This window comes from Dendrobium catenatum, unplaced genomic scaffold (genome assembly GCF_001605985.2).
Source record: "Dendrobium catenatum unplaced genomic scaffold, ASM160598v2 fragScaff_scaffold_1573, whole genome shotgun sequence".
In the NCBI taxonomy this organism is placed as follows: domain Eukaryota; kingdom Viridiplantae; phylum Streptophyta; class Magnoliopsida; order Asparagales; family Orchidaceae; genus Dendrobium; species Dendrobium catenatum.
Window position 1 is genome coordinate 182,473 of NW_021320035.1, and position 20,735 is coordinate 203,207.

Sequence of the window (20,735 nt, forward strand, 5' to 3'; positions counted from 1 at the left end):
GTTATAGTGATTCTTTTGTACTCAGGACAGGATAGATTTCAGTTCATAGTGTAGTTCCTGAGTAGTGTATATGATCTTTTGAGATGAATCGACCTGTACATTGATGTTTTAAATGTTATAGATTTTTGTTAGACTGTTGATTGATGTTATAGATAGCTCTGGCAATTGGTTTTGATGAATTGATTGAAATTCTTTCCAAGTTAGATCTTGGGGCGTCACACTAACCCAGTTTGAATGAATCCACTATTATTTGCAGTCGATTACAAATGAGGCCTTTCTTTAGGAGGAAGGCCATGGCTTGATGTACATTATATGAAATACATGATGAGAATACAAAGAGTCATTGTTGATGTGTTCGTTTGGTCGGAAGGACCGTAGTAGATGGTTGACGTAAATCGGAAGGACCCCTAGTTGGCAGGCGACGGAGGTCGGAAGGACCGTTGCCTGACGACGGAGGTCATAAGGAGACATCAAGTAGAAGTCCAGCAATGGACAAAAATCCAGCATCAGATAGATGTCCAGTGAAAATTCGACAATGGGCAGAAGTCCGACATTGTGTATAAATCTGGATACGAGTGGAGGTCCGACGTCGGGTAGAAGTCCGACGTCAGTCGGCAGCCGGCGAGAACTCTAGCATTAAATGGTATTCAGGCAAAACTCTCGAGTCACTTGGAGATTGGACAGAACTCCGGCGTCACTTAAAAGTCGGGCAGAACTCCAACGTCGCTTGAAAGTCGGATGGAACTCCGACGGCACTTGAAAGTTGGGAAAAACTCTGGTGTCACTTGAAAGTCGGGCGGAACTCTGGTGCTCATCGAGGAGGAGCTTTTTCCCTCCTCTTCTTCTCTTCTCCTCTCTTCTTGCTTGGGTCCCCTCCTAAGAGAAGTGAGGGGATATTTATAGTTTTCTAAGAGTGGCATGACCCGTAAAAATAAGGGAAGGATCAAGGGCAAATGTAGAGTGGTTTGGATGGACGATCGATATTGAATCCCTTGATCGTTGACCGTTCATAAGACATTTGAAGGTCTTAATGATATCAGAATTCGGCGATCTTGGGCTCGTTGGATTCGTCTCGTCGAGTCGCTCGATTCAACTATAAGCATGTCATGTTTTTAAACCGTTTGATGATCAAAATTGTGGTTTGAATCTTCCAACAACGCTTCAGGTCTTCGATTCGGACCCATTTGGGCTCGGATTGAGTTGAATTTGGTGTCATTGGGTTCATATTTCCTAGACGATCGATTCGACTATAAGTTTGCTGAAATTGGAGTTCAGATGATCCCATATTTAATTTTTGAATTTTCCAACTTGATTTTTGGCTCAAGATTCGTGTCCGATCAAGATAATTTTTTTACATATCAAGATTATTTCTCTCAGAATAGAAATAACATATAGATGAATTATACTTAAGTTATCAAATATAAATTTATTTTATCTCAAATATAAATAAGCTAAATTTTAAATAAAATAAAATGTGATCCCCAAACGCTTTCAACAAAGTTCCTCCAATAGGAACTTTTATTTTGTCCGGTGACATGACATAGCTCTACGTTCAGACACCAGTAAAATAGTGCCACGTGTTTTTTCTTTTTACCGCGCAGCCCGTCAACCCGACCCGGAACGGCCCTGGGATTGTTATGTTCGCGTATTGCTAGGTATTGCTCGGTATTGCTAGGTATTGGTCGGTTTTGCTCGGTAATAACGAGAAATACCATTATGTGAAGACCAATACCAAGAAAAACTCGGTATTACTCGGTATTGCTAGGTATTGGTCGATTTTGCTCAGCAATAACGAGATACCATTATGTGAAGACCAATACTGACTCGGTATTGGTCTTCACATAGCGGTAATTCTTATTATTGCCAAGCAATACCTAGCAATATCGAGCAATACCTAGCAGTACCGAGCAATACGCGAACATAGCAATCCTGGGTTTCGGTCCTGGTCGGGTCATCGGACCGCGCGATAAAGAATGAGAACATGTGGCGATATATTATTGACGTCCGTACGTAAAGCTACGTCAGGTCAGGTCAGGTCAGGTCAGGCCAGATCAACTTACCTAATAATTGTTCCTCCAATAGACCACACCGGAATGCTATGAGCGAGTTGCTAGCCCAACCAACCAATTCGCACCACCGCCAATGCCATTGTCGCCGAGCGACGCTGGCGGCGGCACCACTCCAGGATGGCAGCGATGCATGTACTTCATCCAACGCTGCTCTAACGAGCGGCAGCTCCACATTATTCATGCTCTCTGCCTCACCCATGGCTTCCATCGCCATACCGTCGCCATCAGCCGTCTTATCCTCGCTGCTTGCTCTATTCGAAGCAGCAGCGGCCTCCTCTACGCCTCCCTTATCCTACGACACTCCCCCGCCCCTCCCAATTCCTTCATCTACAACTCCCTCATCCATGCCCACGCTCGTGGCCCCGAGCCCCATCGCGCCCTCCATTACTTTTCCCTAATGCTTCGCTCACCTGAACTCTTTTCCGCGCCAGACCATCACTCATTCCCCTTTGCCCTCGCCGCTTGCGTCGCCGTACCTGATTTTGCCTTTGGCACTCAGGTACACGCTGTCGTCATCAAGAACAGCCTCGCTGCAACTGACCATTACGTTCAGACGGCTGCCCTTCGACTTTACGCGCAGAGCCAGGACGATCTGTGCCAAGTACGCAAGCTATTCGATGAAATTCCCCAAAGAGATGCAGTTCACGTTGACGTGCTTATGAATGGCTATCTTCGTCGTGGGTTCCCGTTTGAGGCGTTAGGCGTTTTCAAAGAAATGCTTGTGGTTGGTTTGATCCCGGACAAGCACGCAATCACCACCGCCCTTACGGCTTGCTCACAAGCAGGGGATCTAAAAGAAGGAGCTTGGATCCACATGTATTTATTGGACAAGCACCCTGGCTTGTCGGAAGATGCTTTTATTTGTTCGTCCCTTATAAGTATGTATGCAAAATGTGGCTGTATTGAGGAAGCTGTGAAAGTGTTTGATTCAGCATCAGAGAGAAATTCCTTCATGTGGGCTGCAATGATTGGGGGATTTGCAGTGCACGGATTTGCAAATGATGCTATTTGCTGTCTCCGCAGGATGAAAGATGAGGACGGTGTGCAGCCGGACGGGATTGTGATTCTCAGCGTTATGGCTGCTTGCGCTCATGCAGGTCTTGTAGAAGAGGGTTTGAAGCTATTGGCTGAAATGATCACACGCTATGATGTCGTTCCTGAACATGAGCATTACAGCTGCGCTGTCAACATGTTATGTAGGGTAGGCAGGCTTGCAGATGCATTGGAGCTCATCCGCCGAATGCCAATGAGACCTCTAGCTTCCGTTTGGGGCTCGCTGTTGACAGGATGCAGGATTCACAATAACGTTGAGCTTGCAGAGCTTGCGGTTGCAGAGCTTCAGAGTATAACTGGGAATGGTGAAGATGATCAGGGAGTGTTTGTTCAAATGTCGAATATCTATTTGAATTCAAATAAGCTGGAGGATGCGCAGAGGATAAGGAAGCTGATTGGGAGGAGAGGCATCAAAAAGACACCTGCTTGTAGTGCGATTGAGGTGGATGGGGAGGTCAACTCATTTGTGGCAGGGGATCCACTGCACCCGAGGCTGCCTGATATTTGGTCGATCCTGGATATCTTCAGAGATCATGCAAGAAACGATTTTGAAGTGGGAGATATGAGTTTTGGATAATGACTGTTCCAGAGGAGGTGGCCGGGTGGCTATTACATCAAGATATAAACAGCAAGCTAATTCTTACGTTCCACCATCATATCTAGTCTAGTTGATGTTGATGAAATTGATGAATGGACGTGTATTTAGTGAGGAGGGTGTTATATTGGAGAAATTATTTCGTGCGAAGTCCGTACAATGAAGAACCGTTCGTACACAGTTTGTTTTTATAGACAGTGTGTACAAACACTGTGTACACTCACATCCGGATGGTTCTTTACCGTCCGGACTCCTCACGGAATAATTTTTCGTTATATTGTAGCCTTCCTCGGATTGAGCGCCAAGAGGCAGATAGGAGTAACCTGGACTGTTAGATAGTTGGACCGCCCATGCTGTGCTGGTTTTGATGGCTGATGTGAGGTAGTGTCTCTCTCACAGAATCTTCCAATGACATCTATAAATAGGAGGCAGTAGACTGTGGAGAGGACCAATCTTGTTCCTTGAGAGGTAGGCTCCTTACCGCTCTTGTAACTATTTGAGGGTCCTTTTGGGGTCAGATGGCTTGAAACTCAAGAGCACAAGTACCTGGTATCCTCTCCTACTTAGCACCTTATAACTTGCAAAATTCTTCATTATTAAGCATTCAATAATCAGCCCCTACTTGTTGGCTCTCTTTTTCTTTCTTCATTTTTTTTCAATACGGTTTACTTTATTGTGAAACATTTTTCTATGTTAGGATACGGTTGGGTTGCCTTATACATGGTTATTCTAAAATGCCTATTCAAATAAAGCTAGATAGAATTTTCAATAACAGTTGTTGGCTGGATGTTTTTTCCAAACTCCTACAAGATATTAAGCCCCGCTGTTCTGATCACTCACCTTTGTGGTTGTTCCTCTGCATCAAATGTCTTATAGACATAGATTTCTTATAAAAACTATTGGAGTAGTCTTCTTTCAGAAGAAATTTTTTGAAATTTTCTCCATGCCTTCGTTCAGGAACGATCCTATTACAGATTTTTATGATAAACTAAAACAACTTAGAGGAAGTATAAAGCACCAGGAATGGATTTCTCTTTATTTGGAACAGGAGACTTAAAAACTTCAAGCCATAAAACGGCGGCTTTCCAATGACCCGGTTAGAAAAGTAGATGTATTGGATTTGACTTATGTTAAGAAAGATAGAGGAAGACTTAAAAAGACTTGGTTAGAAAATATTAGAAATGATGTTTCTTTATTAGATATAGATGAGAATTTGACTCTGATGTAGTGGATCGTCGGAAGACTCGACCTGCAAGAAGGATTTTTGGCTCCCAATCCAGGGAAGAAGAGAAACAAGCTTCTAAGCTTCAAAGAGTGTACTATATCATTCATCCCCTTTCCCTACTACAAAACTTGCTTATATAAGCTAAATAGAATACTCTATAAGGCACTTGTAAAAAGCACATAACAAACTAATTAAAATATGCCTAAGGAGCAATTTAGTTAAGATGCTCTGCATCATTCTCCCATTGCATCAAAAAGGCCTCGACTCCGTCGAGGCGCGTTGTCGGGAGGGAGATAGCAAACCTCCTGGATCGAAAATTTTGTTCTCATCATTTATTGCAGCTACTTGTAATAAACTATCATTTCTGAATAATAAAATGTTAGATTGTGCTTCCCCATTCATTCCCGTCATAGGACCAAAAGCGTTCGGCCCATTTATTCCTGATAGTTCATTGTATGTCCGAATATCATAAAGGAACCTAAATGAATTTGAAGCTGAGACGGGAGTTCTTTGTTTGATAAGTGATAAACTTGCTGCACAGTTTATGGTGAATGCCTCCAGGCTTGATCCACCATTTAAATGCCAAGGATCCATGACATACCAAGCTTGGGAATAAGCTTTGAGAAGCAAATAATAAGTAATCATATTTGGTACTATCCTTTTACCAACCATCTCCTTATAAATGTTCTTCAATTGCCATGGCCTTCCACATCTACCTATGACCTCCAACATCTTGTTGTGAGTGAACGACTTTGGCTTCACATCACGTTCTTTCATTTCCTCAAACACATTGAGTGCACCATTGAAATGACCAGAAGCTCCATAAACTCCAAACATAGTCACAAAGGTAGCAAGATCAAAATTCCATTTTCCTTTGAGCTCCTGATCATATAGAGCACGAGCCATATCCACATTGCCCAAGCGACCATAAGCATTGACTGAGTGGGGGACATCATATGGACTATATCCTAATTCTGGCATCTTCTCAAACCACTCCACTATTTTCTGCATCATTCCATAAGCTTGATCCATTTTTCCAATCCTCCCAGCTTTGCATAAGCCATTAATAAGGGTGTTGAAGGTGAAGATGAAAAGATGAAAGATGATAATATCAGGTCCAAGAGCATAATCGATTGAGGAAGGGATATGACCAAAGAGGTAATTGCCAGATAAGGTGATCTTGGATGAGATCCTGAATTTGCTGGTGTCGGGGAGTCCGCCCGGCAGTAGATTGCCATTAAGTTTGTTAGAAGAACAATCAAGTAGTTGGAGAAGGCCATCCATGCTTTGCCGTTGCAGAATGCTACCAATAATTTCTTTTTCCCAGAGCTGAAACACTTCAAGCTTCGGAAGATCAACTATGAAGTCCGTGATACTGCCATAGATCTTGCTTAGGAGGAGATTTAACAGTTTGATCCGTGTAGGGCCGGCGACGGGTGTGAGTAGCCGTGCCGGCTGAGTAAGTGTTAGATGTGGGATCGTGACCTGGTCGCGATCATCATCCGTCTCGCGTGAGCAGCAGGGGCCAGATTTCGCGTGGGCGGGAGGAGGGGCCGGGTAAACTGCTGAGTCAGAATGATTTCTGCCTGCGTGATCAAATGTTTGGGTCTTCGCTGCAGAGAAGTCAAGAGAGCGGGGAAACCGATCCTGTATGAGCGAAGGCGCCGATGCCACACTGAGTGGGAGCGTGAGCTTAATTGAATCGGTAGGCACTCGGATCTGGGATTCAAGTTGGATCTTGTGTGCTGGAAGCTGAGGCGGTCCTTTGAAACCCTCTCCCTCGACCAAGTGGACATCAGCATCGATGCAAGACTCCGGGCACACGAAGGCAAATTTAATCGGGAAATTGTTTGCTGAAATAGAGGCGGGCGCGTGTGCGGCTTAGCATGCTGGAGTCCGGGCATGGGATTGTGAAAGCTGAGCGAGAGCGGTAGTGGGGGAAGGAGCGGGAGCGGGAGTGCGGCCCGGACGGATGCCTGAGAGGATTTGGGTTCACAGGAGCTGAGTGGGAGCGGCAGCGGGAGCGGAGTGGTGTTGGGGCCCGAATGGTGCTGGAGGGTTGGAGGATGTCTAGCAAGCTGCTCTCCCTCAACGATGTTAACATCGGCGACGGAGTCGGAATCGGCATCGAGCTGTGGATCTACTCGGGTCGTGGGTACGAGAGCAAAATCGAGCTGGAGAGAGGGAATGGTCGCGAGCTCCAGTGGAGGGTGCTGGGTTCTGGAGGCGGAGTGACATTGGAACGGAGGGGGGTCACGCCACCGAAGCGGGAGTTCGAGCGGAGGGTACTCCGGCGATGGATCACGCCATCGGAGAGGGAGTTCGAGCGGGGCATAGTCATCAACTACTGCGGGAGTCTGGCGGGACTGATGGCGTCTGCGTGAAGCAGACGAGGAGATCGAAGAAGAAGAAGAATACCTCGGTATGGTTGCCGACGACATTGGCATCTTCCTTATTGCCCGAAGGTTCCTGTCGATCTGATCCAATGAATCATTCGCTTGAGCTTGATAGAAGGCGATCCGGCTTCGAGCATCGTCGACAACCCACCTTCCTTGGCGTCGATCGTCGTCGACCGCCAATCTTATTTTGCAGCTTCGATCGTCGTCGACAGCCGACCTTCTTCCGCAGTTCATCGATCTTCGCAAGCTTCAGGCTCTGATACCAACTGATGCAGTGGATCGTCGGAAGACTCGACCTGCAAGAAGGATTTTTGGCTCCTAATCCAGGGAAGAAGAGAAACAAGCTTCTAAGCTTCAAAGAGTGTAATATATCATTCATCCCCTTTCCCTACTACAAAACTTGCTTATATAAGCTAAATAGAATACTCTAGAAGGCACTTGTAAAAAGCACATAACAAACTAATTAAAATATGCCTAAGGAGCAATTTAGTTAAGATGCTCTGCATCAGACTCCTAACAGGATAATGGAGAAAAAAGATTCATGTAGCCGAGGCTTGTTGTTGTTGTATCTTTTTAATCAAGAGCCTTTGATTGGAGTTTTTAATGTGGAATCTAGGAGGTTGAATCATCAACTTTATTCTGCTTTATCTGATTGGTCTTCTTGGATTATCCAAAGCGGTGATGCAAACTGGCTTTCAAGATGTGAGGATGATCTTCATTTCCTATATGGTAAAGATTAAGGGGAGGAATAATCAGAATCTTATTTGTCAAATCACTACTTGAAATGGATCATTTTCTAATCCTAATGAGATTACTGAAGTTGCTATTTCTCATTTTGAGAAACTTTTTAATTCTGCAAATAAGGTATTCAATCCTCAAGGAAAGTTTATTCCCTCTCATATGATCTTTATTCTTACTGCTCCTATTTCTAACGAGGAGATCCACAATGTGATTTTTAATGCAAACAAAAATTCTGCTCCAGGGGCTGATGGGTGGTTTGTATACTGATAATTGGGATATTATTGGGGGTCATGTGTGTAAAGCAATCAAGCATCTCTTTTGAAAAAGTTATTTGCCTAATAAAGTCAAGGCAACAGGGATTGTTTTAATTCCTAAGACTAATCATGTTGATAGAATTGCTGATTTCAGACTTATATCTTCGTGCAATATTTTTTATAAAATTATTGCTATTCTAAACCCTAAACCCTAAAACCTAAACCCTATGACTAAATTACTTGCTGAAAGATTAAAGCACATCATGCTTCATATAGTATACAATGCTCAATCTGATTTTATTTTTAATAGAATGGCTACTGATAATATAATTCTGGCAACGGAGATCCTTTCTATATTCAAAGATAATAGCAAGCATGTTATGTATGGTGCAAAGTTAGACATATTCAATGCATTTGACCGGAATTTATTATTCACCGTCTTCATCAAAAAGGTTTTCCTAGTATGATCATTAGTTGGATTAAAGCTTGTATTGATAATGTTGGTTTTTCAATATGCATTAATGGCTCTTTAAAAAAGGTTTTTTTTTTCAATCTTCCCTTGGCTTGAGGTAAGGATCTTCTCTTTCACCTTATTTATTTTACATTGGCATGGATGGGCTCTCTTGTCTCATTGAATCAGCTACATTGGATAACTCTTATGTTGGCATTAATATGGGTACTTCTCAGATTTTTCATATGTTATATGCTGATGATCTGATTCTTTTTGGTAAGGCTTATGCTTCCAATTTACAAGCTCTACAAGTTATTTTAAACAAATTTTCTTCTGCCTCTGATTTGGAAATTAACCATGCAAAAAGCTCCATATTTTTTTCTCTAAAAAGGCGACCAGTCGAGAAATGCTTGCTGAAAGTCTTAATCTTATTATTGAATCTGATACTATTAAATATTTGGTATTTCTATTCCTATTAGAAGAACCAGAATTTCTAATATTTTGCCTCTTATAAACACAATTACTCTTCTATTAGATGGTTGGAAGGCTAAAGCTCTCTCTCTTGTTGGTAGACTTTAATTAGATTCATGATTTGGAACTATATTGCTTATTGGATTAGAGGGGTGGTTTTACCTAAGAGTTGCAAAAAGAAACTGTCAGTAAGTTATTTGCTAGGTTTCTTTTTTATGGTGATATTGCTAAGAAGATTAACATCTCTTGGAAGAGAACTTGTTTACCTAGAGAATTTGGTGGGCTGGGCATTCCTGATTTGGATATTATCTCACATGCTTATAATTGTAAATTGATTTGGGCGTTTTTTAATTCGGATAATTTGTTGGCCAGTTGGTGAATATATATACACATCTCTTTATGGAAAATGCTCTCATCTACCGCTTTTAAATGCTGGAAAAATATCAGAGTTTTTGCTTTTAAGATTTTGCAATCTTATTTCTTTTCAAATCAATGTGGAGAGTAAGCTATCTCTGGTTTGGGATAATCAGCAATATAAATGGTACATTTCTGATATTATTCACTGTGGTCATTGGAATCTTCCTGCAAGCTGGCCCTTTGCTGTTCGTGAGATTATTTCTTCTATTCCTCCAACCAAAGCTGAAAACTTGGTTACATTAAAAATGAAAAATTATGAAAAACCAAGTTTTAAATATTTTATGCTTTCCCAGTTTTCTGACATTCCAAATTTGATTGGAAAAAAATTATTGGACTGTAAGTGTATTTTTAGGTTTATGTTTAGTGTAGTTGACTAAGCCTTAAAGCTTCTGATGGTTGCATGAATAAATGGATTGTATATATGGACTATTTAAAATGGTGTTATATTTTGGAGGATTAGATATTTGTACTTAGATGCTTTTGTTGACCTGCAATGCTTTTATAAGATGGTGGTGAGACCTGCAATGTTTTATGGTGTCGAATGTTGGCTATTAAAAGAGAAGCTACTAAGTTAAGTGTTGCAGAGATGAGGATGCTCGGGTGGATGAGTGGCTTTACCCTTAGAGATAGGATACAAAATGAGAATATACGTGAAAAGGTTGGAGTAGTGCCAGTGGAAGATAAGATTAGAGAGAGTCGCCTTAGATGGTTTGGTCACATAAAACAGCGGCCTTCCGATGACCCGATTAGGAAAGTAGAGATATTAGATTTGACTTATGTCAAGAAAGGTAGAGGTAAACCTAAAAAGATTTGGTTAGACAATATTAGAAATGATCTTTATTTATTAAATTTAAACGAGAATTTGACTAGTGGGACAAAGGCTTGATCTTGTTATTGTTGTTGTATGCTTTGTTGACCTCTCTATATGTGGCATGATCAATGCAAGAAAATGAGACGCTAATCAATTATTGTTGGTAAACTAGACATCATTCTGAGCAAAGATTGGAGTGTTTCGATCGTAATGAAAGTTTTCAAATTATATCCAATTACAAAATGGACCACATCAATGTATTTAGGGCATTGAATTTAACAAAGAGGAGTTGTTTGTACATGACTCGATCATGCAACAATTTAAAAACTAATTATTAGCGATGCTAGCAAAAACTACCAAAATGATCTCCAATTGTTAAACATGCTTCGTCGATGAGTTTAGAGCATCGAATTTACCTAAAGAGGGACCCCTCGCAATCAAATTTAGCGAAAGCAGTCGGAATCGACAGACTATAGATGAAATGTTACTCAATGTTGACTAAAAATCGTCTGTTTACAAAATGGACTTTACCATTGTGTCCGGAACGTCGAAAATATCTAAAATTGATTGTAATATTGTATAGCTATTTATACAAATCAAAATGCAAAATTGGCATGCTTTATAAGGTGATGACACGTAAATTGAAATATGAAATTTGCCGGCAGATGAGATATGATGAGCCAATGGTTAAAATCACTTTGAGTGTGAATCATAGGGTGCACTCAATAAGGTATAAAGCTTTCTGTTAGCTAAAGTTGATTAAAATTTGTCTTCTTAAACAAGCATTCACCCAATGTCTAGAAGGTACCCTTGGACGAAGCAATTCATGGCTGCTGATAAGGATCCTTGGGTCAGGTTGGGTTGACTACCTCCTTTAACTAAGTAGACTAGGGACCATGACAACCCGGGACAACAGAACCATGAAATCTTGATCGGGTTCATCATCATTCCCCCCACCATCCGCTTTAAGTATAAAAATAAAAAATATTAAAATTCTAAAAAAATTCACTTGTTGCTACTATATGCTAGTTATTTCATACATATTTCATGACTAGCCTTAATCGAAAGTGTTATCTCATTATCGAGAGGGGTAATTAACTATAGGTGCTTCTGCCGATGAGAAACCTAGACCCAGATTATAAAGTCCTCACAAAATGAGGGCAAAATCTCTTTGCAGTGTTTTAACCCAAAGTCAATCTTCCTTATAAAAATTTGACCCGAAACACTGCTAAAACTCTCCTGAAAAAAGAGAAGCTGGGACGCGAATTTTCAAAGCCCACGACTTTGAAGTTTGACTTAGTTTGGTGGATATTATTATAGATTATTGCATAAATTGTCATATATATGTTTGAGAATGAATGTTGTTGCGTCCTGGGATATTCGCGGTGGTAGAGAAATATATAGTTTAACATCTTAGTGTTGTACGAAGATCCAACACATAAGCAGATAAGATAGTGGGTGTAGCGTTCATAAGAGACACCTGAGTTTTTACGTGGAAACCCCTGAAAAGGGAAAAATCCATGGGGCCTGGCCCAGTTTGAATGAACCATTAGTATTTGCAGTCGATTACACATGAGGCCCTTCCTTGGGAGAAGGCCTTGGCTTGATGTCACAAATGTACATCATATAGAGCACATTACATGGTGGGAGTTACAAATATCAACATAGATATATTTGTTTGGTCGGCAGGACCATCGTCGATATGATAGAGGTCGAAAATATTGTAGTAGGCGACAGAGGTCAGAAGGATCGTAGTCGGTATGAGACAGGAGTCATAAAGACCATTGTCCGACGAGGGAGGTCAGAAAGATCGTAGTCGGTAGAAGACCGGGGTCAAAAAGACCATTGTCTGGCGATGGAGGTCGGAAGGACTGTAATAGGCGATGGAGGTCGGAAGGAACATAGGCAGTAGGAGATTAGGGCCAGAAAAATTGTTGTCTGGCGATGGAGGCCGGAAAGCGGACGGGTGGAAGTCTGGCGACGGTCGGCGGCCAGGTGAAAGTTCGACGGCGGTCGGCGGTGCCCCGACAAAGTCCAGGTGGAGGTCTGGCGGTGGTCGACGGCTGAGCGTGGTTCAGTCTGCCGGCAATGGATTGACGACACTCGGACCGAAGTCCGGTGGCGGTCGGCGGCCGAGCGGTGGTCCGACGATGGTCGGGCTGAGAGATTCGGCAGGTGAGTTGGCTGCCGGCAGTGGTTCCGACGAACACTTGACAGAAGTTCGGTGGCGATTGGGCCGGGTTGGCGACCGGGTGGAGGTCCTACGACGATCGGCGGCCAGGCGGAGGTATGACAATGGTTGGCTGTCGGGCTGAAAGTCCACGGCGATCGACGGTGGTTGGCGGTTGAGCGGTGGTCTTGACGGAAGTCAGACCAAATTCTGGCGCCGTCGATGGCTAGGCGAAAGTCCAACAAATATTGATGGCCGGGCGGAGGTCTCGCGACTGTTGGCGGCCAGGCGGCCGGGCGGAGGTTCGACGAACAATCAACAGTGGGCGGAGGTCCGGGGCGGTTGGCGACCAGGCCGAAGTCCGGCGGTCGGCAGTCGGCGGCCAGGAGGAGGTCCGGCGGCGGTCGGCGACTGGGCAGAGGTCTAATGGCAATCGACGGCCGCGCGGAGGTCCGGCAGCGTTTGTCGGCCAGGCCGAAGTCTGGCGGAGGTTGGCGACCGGGCATGGTGCTAGTGCTCTTGAAGCTTCAAAGCCCTCTCCCATCTCTAGCCCCCTCCCCCCTCCCTCATGTAGAGAGTTGGGGTCTATTTATAAATTTTAATGAGTGACACACCCTGTAAATATAGAGAAGATCTGGGGCAGGTTTGATGTGTTTCATCGGATGGCTCCTATTGATTCCCTCGATCATAGAGAGTTTTTCTACTATTGAAGTGACTTAATGGTGATTCAGCGATCTTGGGCTCGTTGGATTCGTCTCACCGAGCCGCTCGATTTAACTATAAGTATGCTATAATTGAATATTATTTTGTCATCCAAATAATACTTTGATCATTCCAAATGTGGTTCAGGCCTCCAATTTGGACCCATTTGGGCTCGGGTTAGGCTGATTTTGGTGTCATTAGGTTCATCTATTCAAGACGTTCAATTTGACTATAAGATTGCCAAAATTGGAATTCATATGATTCCGAATTTAAATTTGGAAGTTTCCAACTTAAATATGCCTTGAGATTCATGCTTGATCAAAGTAATTTTTGGGGACATATCAAATGTAAATTTCTTTATCACGATTGTTATTGTTGTGTTGTCGATTTTTTTGTAACAGTATAACAAGGTGTGACATGTCATCTCCCGATAATCCTTAATAATATTTGATTCATCCGCAACAGTCAGTTTCATTAACCAAAATGAAAATGTGATATAGGGAAATGCTTCTAAACATTTTTAGCTCCTTTTATTAGAATGCTTTGAGTTTATCTATAGGATCAAATCTCAGAAGAAACCATATACAAAACATGAAAGCCTTATAATTCCCAAAGCTCAAAATCTCTTGATAAATCTTTTCTCAAAACTCCCAAATGGATGATTTACTTATCAATGCTTGCGAGCACAAAAATCTTCTTCATTTGAAAACATTTTGGGCGCTCTTTAACGACCAAGGTTTGTAAGATCAACATTTGGTTTTATCATGTTTATGGGCATGTCATCATACACTTCCAAAAAACTACAATAGGTCTTTTACAAGGACTCCAAACTAGCACTGCGTCAAAATTCATAGCTTTCACCTGATGAAACCAAATTCCTTAATCTTTCCAGAACTAACATAACATTAGCAGATTCTCAGCTGGCCATAATTGAGTGCTCGGCTAATCATGGATACTCTATATATCTACAAACCCTTATGTTTTGAATAATAAATGCTATAATGAGTTAGTTGTTTCCTTTGCATTAGGGATAGAAGTAGAGTAACGGTAAAGCAGTAGTCGACAGTATATTTATTGATCTGCATGAGAATTTTGTTCCTTTTAGTATTTCAATGTGATATTAACTGATCTGCTCTTGTATATTATCTTTTTGGAATAAGAAGATATTTTCTCCAGCAAAGTCCTACATGAGGTCCCAGTTGGGTACCCACGCTCTACGCCGGTGAGCTTCACCCACCCACGCTCACCTATAGTGACTTTTACGATGTCGTACCCACCTATACCCATCAACTTTTCACGCTTCTTGAAAGTTGTCCGCCATGGACGGATGGCCTTAAGGCTTGTTGCCCTTTGTTTTAACTGCAAGCTTTCAAGCCGCAAATCAGAATTTATTATGGTCACAATGTGATTCAATGTTGCACACTTTATAATGATGATTGCAGTAATATACGACATACGGTGATTAACAATGTAAATCGGTTTATCCCTTGATATTGAGTACCAACCCATACCCACCCACGAAGTCATGGGCATACCCATACCCTACGTGGGTGGATGTGGGTATGAGTACCCAATGCAAGGCTCTATATCTCCAGGTAATATTTGCCATGAATTACCCAGGTTTTTATCTGAAATTTGGAATTCTGGATAGAACAAATGCTTTTCCTAAATCCTCTGTACTCCCAAACTTTTTAGTATTCTAACCTTCTAGCTACCAATTTAACAAGCATGGCAGCATATCAATTACCTGAAATCAATTCTGTAGTGATAAGCTTCATAACACTTCATAATTGTAGCTCAACCTGCAGAAGAACAACTTTTCATTCATGCTTTACTATAGGAATTTAAATGCGCAAATATTTATGATTAAAAGACCAATCTTCATCTAATTATCATACAGCACTCTTGAATTTTACACAACAAAAAGGGAAAGAAAAAATAGCAGCGTATCTCTTTTCTGCATGTAACTTGTTTGTTCTTGTGCCTGAAAGAGTTCTAAGATGAGGAAGGCGAAGAAGGGAAAGCATCTTTCACAGCAGAGGCTGCAGTTAGGTAATTGAGAGTGTTCCTTAAAGTGTCCTTCTCCCTCCTTAGTCTCGCCGAAGTATCCTCAAGCTCAAGCAGCGCCTGCTGCTCCCTTGGCGCCCCCTCGAACGTGCTTCCAACAAAGAACGAAAACGGCGTGGGAAAAAGATTCCTTCTCAAATCCATCGTCTCGGCATCCTCCTTTGGTTCCTTCCCGTTAAGACGATTCGAAATCCGAATAACATCTCGCATGTGCTTTTCTACCTCGGTTGCAAGGTTGTCGAGGTTGTCTTCGTCGGTTGTGGAGCTGGAGCCGTTCGGCGGTGGACGGTCCTCGAGCCAGGCGACGCGGGCCACGAGGTAAGGGCGGGTGCGGACGAGATCGAGGACGCGGAAGCGTTCCTGGCCTTTGCATATGAGAAAGAAGCGGTCGTCTACTAGGCGCTCGTGTTTGACGATCTCGCCGACGCAACCGACCGGTGCGACGACTCCGCCGTCGGAGAATATGACGCCGAAGCGGAGGTCAGTGGCGAGGAGGGTGTGCATTAGGATGCGGTAGCGGAACTCGAAGATCTGGAGGGGGAGGATGGCCCCGGGGAAGAGGACGAGAGGGAGAGGAAATAGTGGGAGCTCGATGGTGTCATCGATAGGGGATGGCGAAGACGAGGAAGAGGAGGAGGAGCGTGGTGGGAGAGAAAGATGAGTTCTTGGGGGTTTGAAGAGGAGAGGGACGGAGGAGGTATTGGGCCGGCGGCGGGTATGGGAATGGAGGCGGGATCGGACGGGGAGGAGGGGAGGGGAAGAGACGATTTGGGTGAGCGGGATCATTTTGGGTTTAGGCTTCGATCTCTTCTGCTACGGCGTTGTCCGAAGCATCTTGAGGGTTTTGATTTTCTGTTTTCTTCTCTCTTCGCTGAATCTTTTTTTGATTTCTGGGTTTTTGTTGATCTGGAGCTTGATGGAAATTGAGTGGAATTTAGGGCTCGTGGATATGGCTAGACTTTGCGACTGACCTTTGGATAGCTCCACGTGTATGGTCTGAGTTTTTGGCTTCTGGCTTCCTCGCACTTAGCTTGACAAGGTTTGTGGCGGTGGTTAGCAGGTTGGAGTCTCAGAGCCTCAAAAGCACACTAGTGACAACTCTATTTGGGGATAGTGGTCTAAGTGAGCCTCAAGGGATAGAGGAAATTATTCTATGTGGATGTCGGATGCAACTCTATGTTCGGATGCCGTGGTACCGAGCGGTACCAAGCATCGTAATTGGTACCGAGTACAGAGCAGTATTGAGCCGTGGTACAGTAAAAGGGTGGTGCATTTTTATTATTCTTTGGACGTTGTTTGGTGTTTGCACAGAATAAATTTTGTAGGGATAGTGATACAAGTGAGCCTATTTACTAGTTAACCAGCTCTGCAGCTTTAGTTTATCAAGTCGTGAGTTCAAGTTTGTGATCAAATGACATCTCATAAATTACACAAGCTCGAATTCTAACTTGACGAGACTCAACTAATTGGCGTGTGGGCTGACTCGATAAAATCTCATTTTTCGCCAACTTTATGTTTATCATTCGACTCAATTTAGGGCATTAGAAATGATCATGTACTTTCAAATGATACGTCTTCCTCTTCTTCTTTAAATGTTGCTTTCGTCATAACTTATTTTTATATGGTTGATTCAATCGAGACTTTCTCATCTTCCTCTTCAAATGCCGCATGCCCCATTACGACTTGTTATTCGGAAGTTGGTAGTCCCATTAATGCTTTCTCTAACAAGCTTTTGTTGCAACTTCGTCTTGGTTTTCAAGAGACCTTAGGCTCATGAGTTGAGCTCAGCATATCAAAAGAAATCTACAATGAACAACCAGTGAGGCATTTATCATACTTTATTCTAATGCTAATTTAGATGCCATCATGCTTGTTATAAGATATAAATTCAATTGTTTATTAAATAGCCGATATTGTATAGTTATAATTTTTTTATTAGTTATGTTTTCTATAGTGCTTGGTTTAAAATTTAGCCATAAGATAGCATATCAATTAATCATTAATTAGTAGTTTATTAAGCTAATTAAATAATAATTTATGATAGGTCAAATTAAATTAAAAATAACAATATATTTTTAATGAACTGATGTTAATTGTTAAACTTAACTTAAAATTAAATAAATCTTTGTACATAATTTGCTTGATTAAATAATAATAGTTTAATTGAGATAATTTATTAATTCTAATTGCACTAATTAAATTATAATGAACATAATAAAATACATTTTGAGTGATATTTATAATCTATTTTGTATGTGATCTCATCCATGGCACATTTAAAAATTAAAGGGCTATTTTAGATTGTTGTGGGCTAGAATATACGCGGAGATAAAGTTAAAATACTTTCGTCTTAGCGTTGTACGAATATTCAGCACACAAACAGGAAAGGAAAATAAACACCAGGATTTTTACGTGGAAAACCCAAAAGAGGGAAAAAATCATGGGGCCACGCCCAGTTGAAGTAATTCCACTAGTGTTTGTTTGAAGTACAGAGGCTGATTCGTCCCACAAGTTAGGACGATCATATTACAAAGAGTTTCTTCTGAATTGAAATTCAATTACAAAGTATGCAGAATTCCGGCGTCTCCCAAATATCTGGCAGAATTCCGGCGTATTTAGGTGGCGGAAAGAACTCCAGCGGTGGTCGAGGAGGAGCTGATTCTCCTCCTCTTCTCTTTGCTTCTTCTTCTCTTCTTCTTGCTTGTGTCCCCTCTCATGAGAAATGAGGGATATATTTATAGTTTTTCTGGAGTGGCATAGCTCGTAAATAGGTGTGAGATCAGGGTCAAATAAGGAGTCCTCGAATGGACGGTTGATATTGAATCCCTTGATCAAGCACCGTTCGTCGGACATTTGAAGGCCTTAGTGATGTCAGAATTCGATGATCTTGGGCTCGTTGGATTTGTCTTGTCAAGCCATTCGATTCGACTATAAGCTCGTTAAAATCGGAGACCATTTGGTAACTCAAATTGTGGTACGAGCTTTCCAACAGCACTTCGGGTGCTTGATTTGGGCTTGGATCAGGTTGAAATTGGTGTCGTTGGGTTCGTATTTCCGAGACGCTCAGTTTGACTATAAGCTCGCTGAAATCGAAGTTCGGGTGCTTCCGGATTTAATTTTTGAAGTTTCCGGGTTGGTTTTTGCTTCGAGATTCGTGCCCGATCAAGATAATTTTATGATAACGTATCAAAGATCATTTTTATTTATTTATTTTTTATTTTGATATAAAAAAATATGGTTGCTATCTTAAAAATATGTTATTTTTATTTTTATTGAATATCAAATAAATTAACTTATACATTATTGCGGCTATCATGAATTCCAAAATGACACTAGCTTGCTAGGCCGTAACAATGATGACCAGTTGTGGTTTATATTGAATATTTTTAAAAATAATTTGATTAATTAAAAATTATTTAAATTTTACAACTTGAATTTTTTTTAGATATTATGTTTGGTTCAATTTTAATTAATTTGAGCTAAATTGGAACCATATTGTTTGGGTCGCAGCCATGTTGCAGGCCCCATTCGACCAATATATAAAGAATATACGATATGGGCTGACAAAATATGTAAAGAAAAAAACCACAATTATTGTCATTTTGTCGTGAAATGTGCCTTAAAATTAGATAAATAATTGTCCCTCATTTTTTTTAATTTCGGAAGTCAGAAACAGAGGAGATCGTGCGTGCAGCTTAAATTAACTAGTAAATGCATATAAAATTTTTTAAAATAAAATATTAAGTTTTGTTATGTTATATTAACAATATTAAATACTAAATGAATATAGCATGTAATATTAATATGCTCATAAATTATTTGAACCTTATTAATAGGCTTTTAAATTTCTATTATTTCTTCAAATATATTCATTAAAGATAGAGTAAAAACTACTTAGTCGATTCGTTTTTGGCATCAGCATATCAAATGATAAAAGACTAAATTAGTTGCAACAAATTTTATGACTTCGCCACTGTGCATTTGATATGGTGCATTTGAATTAATCTTGATGATTTTTCAACAAAAAACTAAATAATCTTATAACATAAATAAAATGCTTAATTTTCTAAAAAAAAGGGGTGCATTTGCCTCAATCTTGATAATTTTTAAACATAAATATAATTAAGCATAGACAATTTTTTAAGGCGAAGCCTACTACAATTTGAAATTATGAGCATTGTTAAAAAAAATTAAAAGGAGCAAAATCGTTAAATTGTTTGGTGTAATTTTGATATGTGAAGAGAACATCAAAATATTTAGCCATTTCCACAAAGTTTTTATTTAATGATCAATTTTTATGAAAAAGTCATAATTATAACTTCTCGAGGCGTATCAAAATGAGAAACATCAAAAAGTAAAATCAGGACCATTCGAACTATTATTTTAGCAAACTTATAGTTAAATTGAACGTTTCAAAGAGGCAAACCCAACGACAGTAAAATCGGTCCAATCCGAAACCCAAATTGGTCAAAATCGAAGGCCCGAAGCCTATTTGGAAGCTTTAGAACATTAATTAGATGACCAAATGATATTTAAATATCACATGCTTATAATCGAATCGAGCGGCACGATGAGAAAAATCCAACGAGTCCAAAATTGTAAAATTATGATGTCATTAAGACAAACACTCAAATGCTTGATAAATAATCTATAATCGAGGGAGTTGATATCGACTATCCATTGAAACATTATCAACGTGTCCTTGATCTTCTTCCTATTTACCAGACATGTCACTATCAAAATAATAAATAGACTACTCATTCTTCACAAAAGGGAGGAGGAAGATATTAAAAATAAAATATCTCTCTTACTTTCTCAAGCTTACACCACCAGACAACCTATCGTTGTTGGACTTCCTCTGGCCACCGATCACCACCGACTATTATCCTTCCGATCACTTTCGCATGCCGACTATGACCCCTTCTACCATTATCGCCCGCCAAATACAGTCACGGTCCTGATCACCGTGGTCTGCCAACAACGATCACTCCATTCATTACCACCCACCATTACCTCCCAACTATGGTCCACTCCGACCACCATCCCTCGCCGACTATGGTCCCTCCGACCATTATCTCCAGTCGACTACGATCCACTCCAAACATCATCACTCGCCAACTACGGTCCATTTCAACCATCATTGCTTACTGACTACGGCCCATCTAACCATTATCACCTGCTAATTACGGTTCTTCATACCACCATTACTCGCCAATTGTGGTCCACTTTGACCATTGTCGCTTGCTAAGTATGATCCCTGTGACCACCATCACTCGTTGCCTACAGTCTTTCTGATCACCATAGCCCACC

At 41.2% G+C, this 20,735-nt stretch overlaps 2 protein-coding genes across 2 annotated transcripts; one reads left to right on the forward strand and one right to left on the reverse strand.

The window, feature by feature from the left end:
* The first annotated feature begins 2,113 nt into the window (after positions 1-2,113).
* LOC110103195 (putative pentatricopeptide repeat-containing protein At3g28640) lies at positions 2,114-4,434 on the forward strand. Its single transcript, XM_020831798.2, has one exon. It carries the CDS (start codon positions 2,143-2,145, stop codon positions 3,697-3,699), a length of 1,557 nt encoding a protein of 518 aa, XP_020687457.1. The 5' UTR covers positions 2,114-2,142; the 3' UTR covers positions 3,700-4,434.
* A 10,727-nt stretch (positions 4,435-15,161) lies between these two features.
* On the reverse strand, positions 15,162-16,339 carry LOC110103200 (lon protease-like). Its single transcript, XM_020831810.2, has one exon. The coding sequence runs from the start codon at positions 16,209-16,211 to the stop codon at positions 15,354-15,356; it is 858 nt and encodes a 285-aa protein (XP_020687469.1). The 5' UTR covers positions 16,212-16,339; the 3' UTR covers positions 15,162-15,353.
* Positions 16,340-20,735: the final 4,396 nt, after the last annotated feature.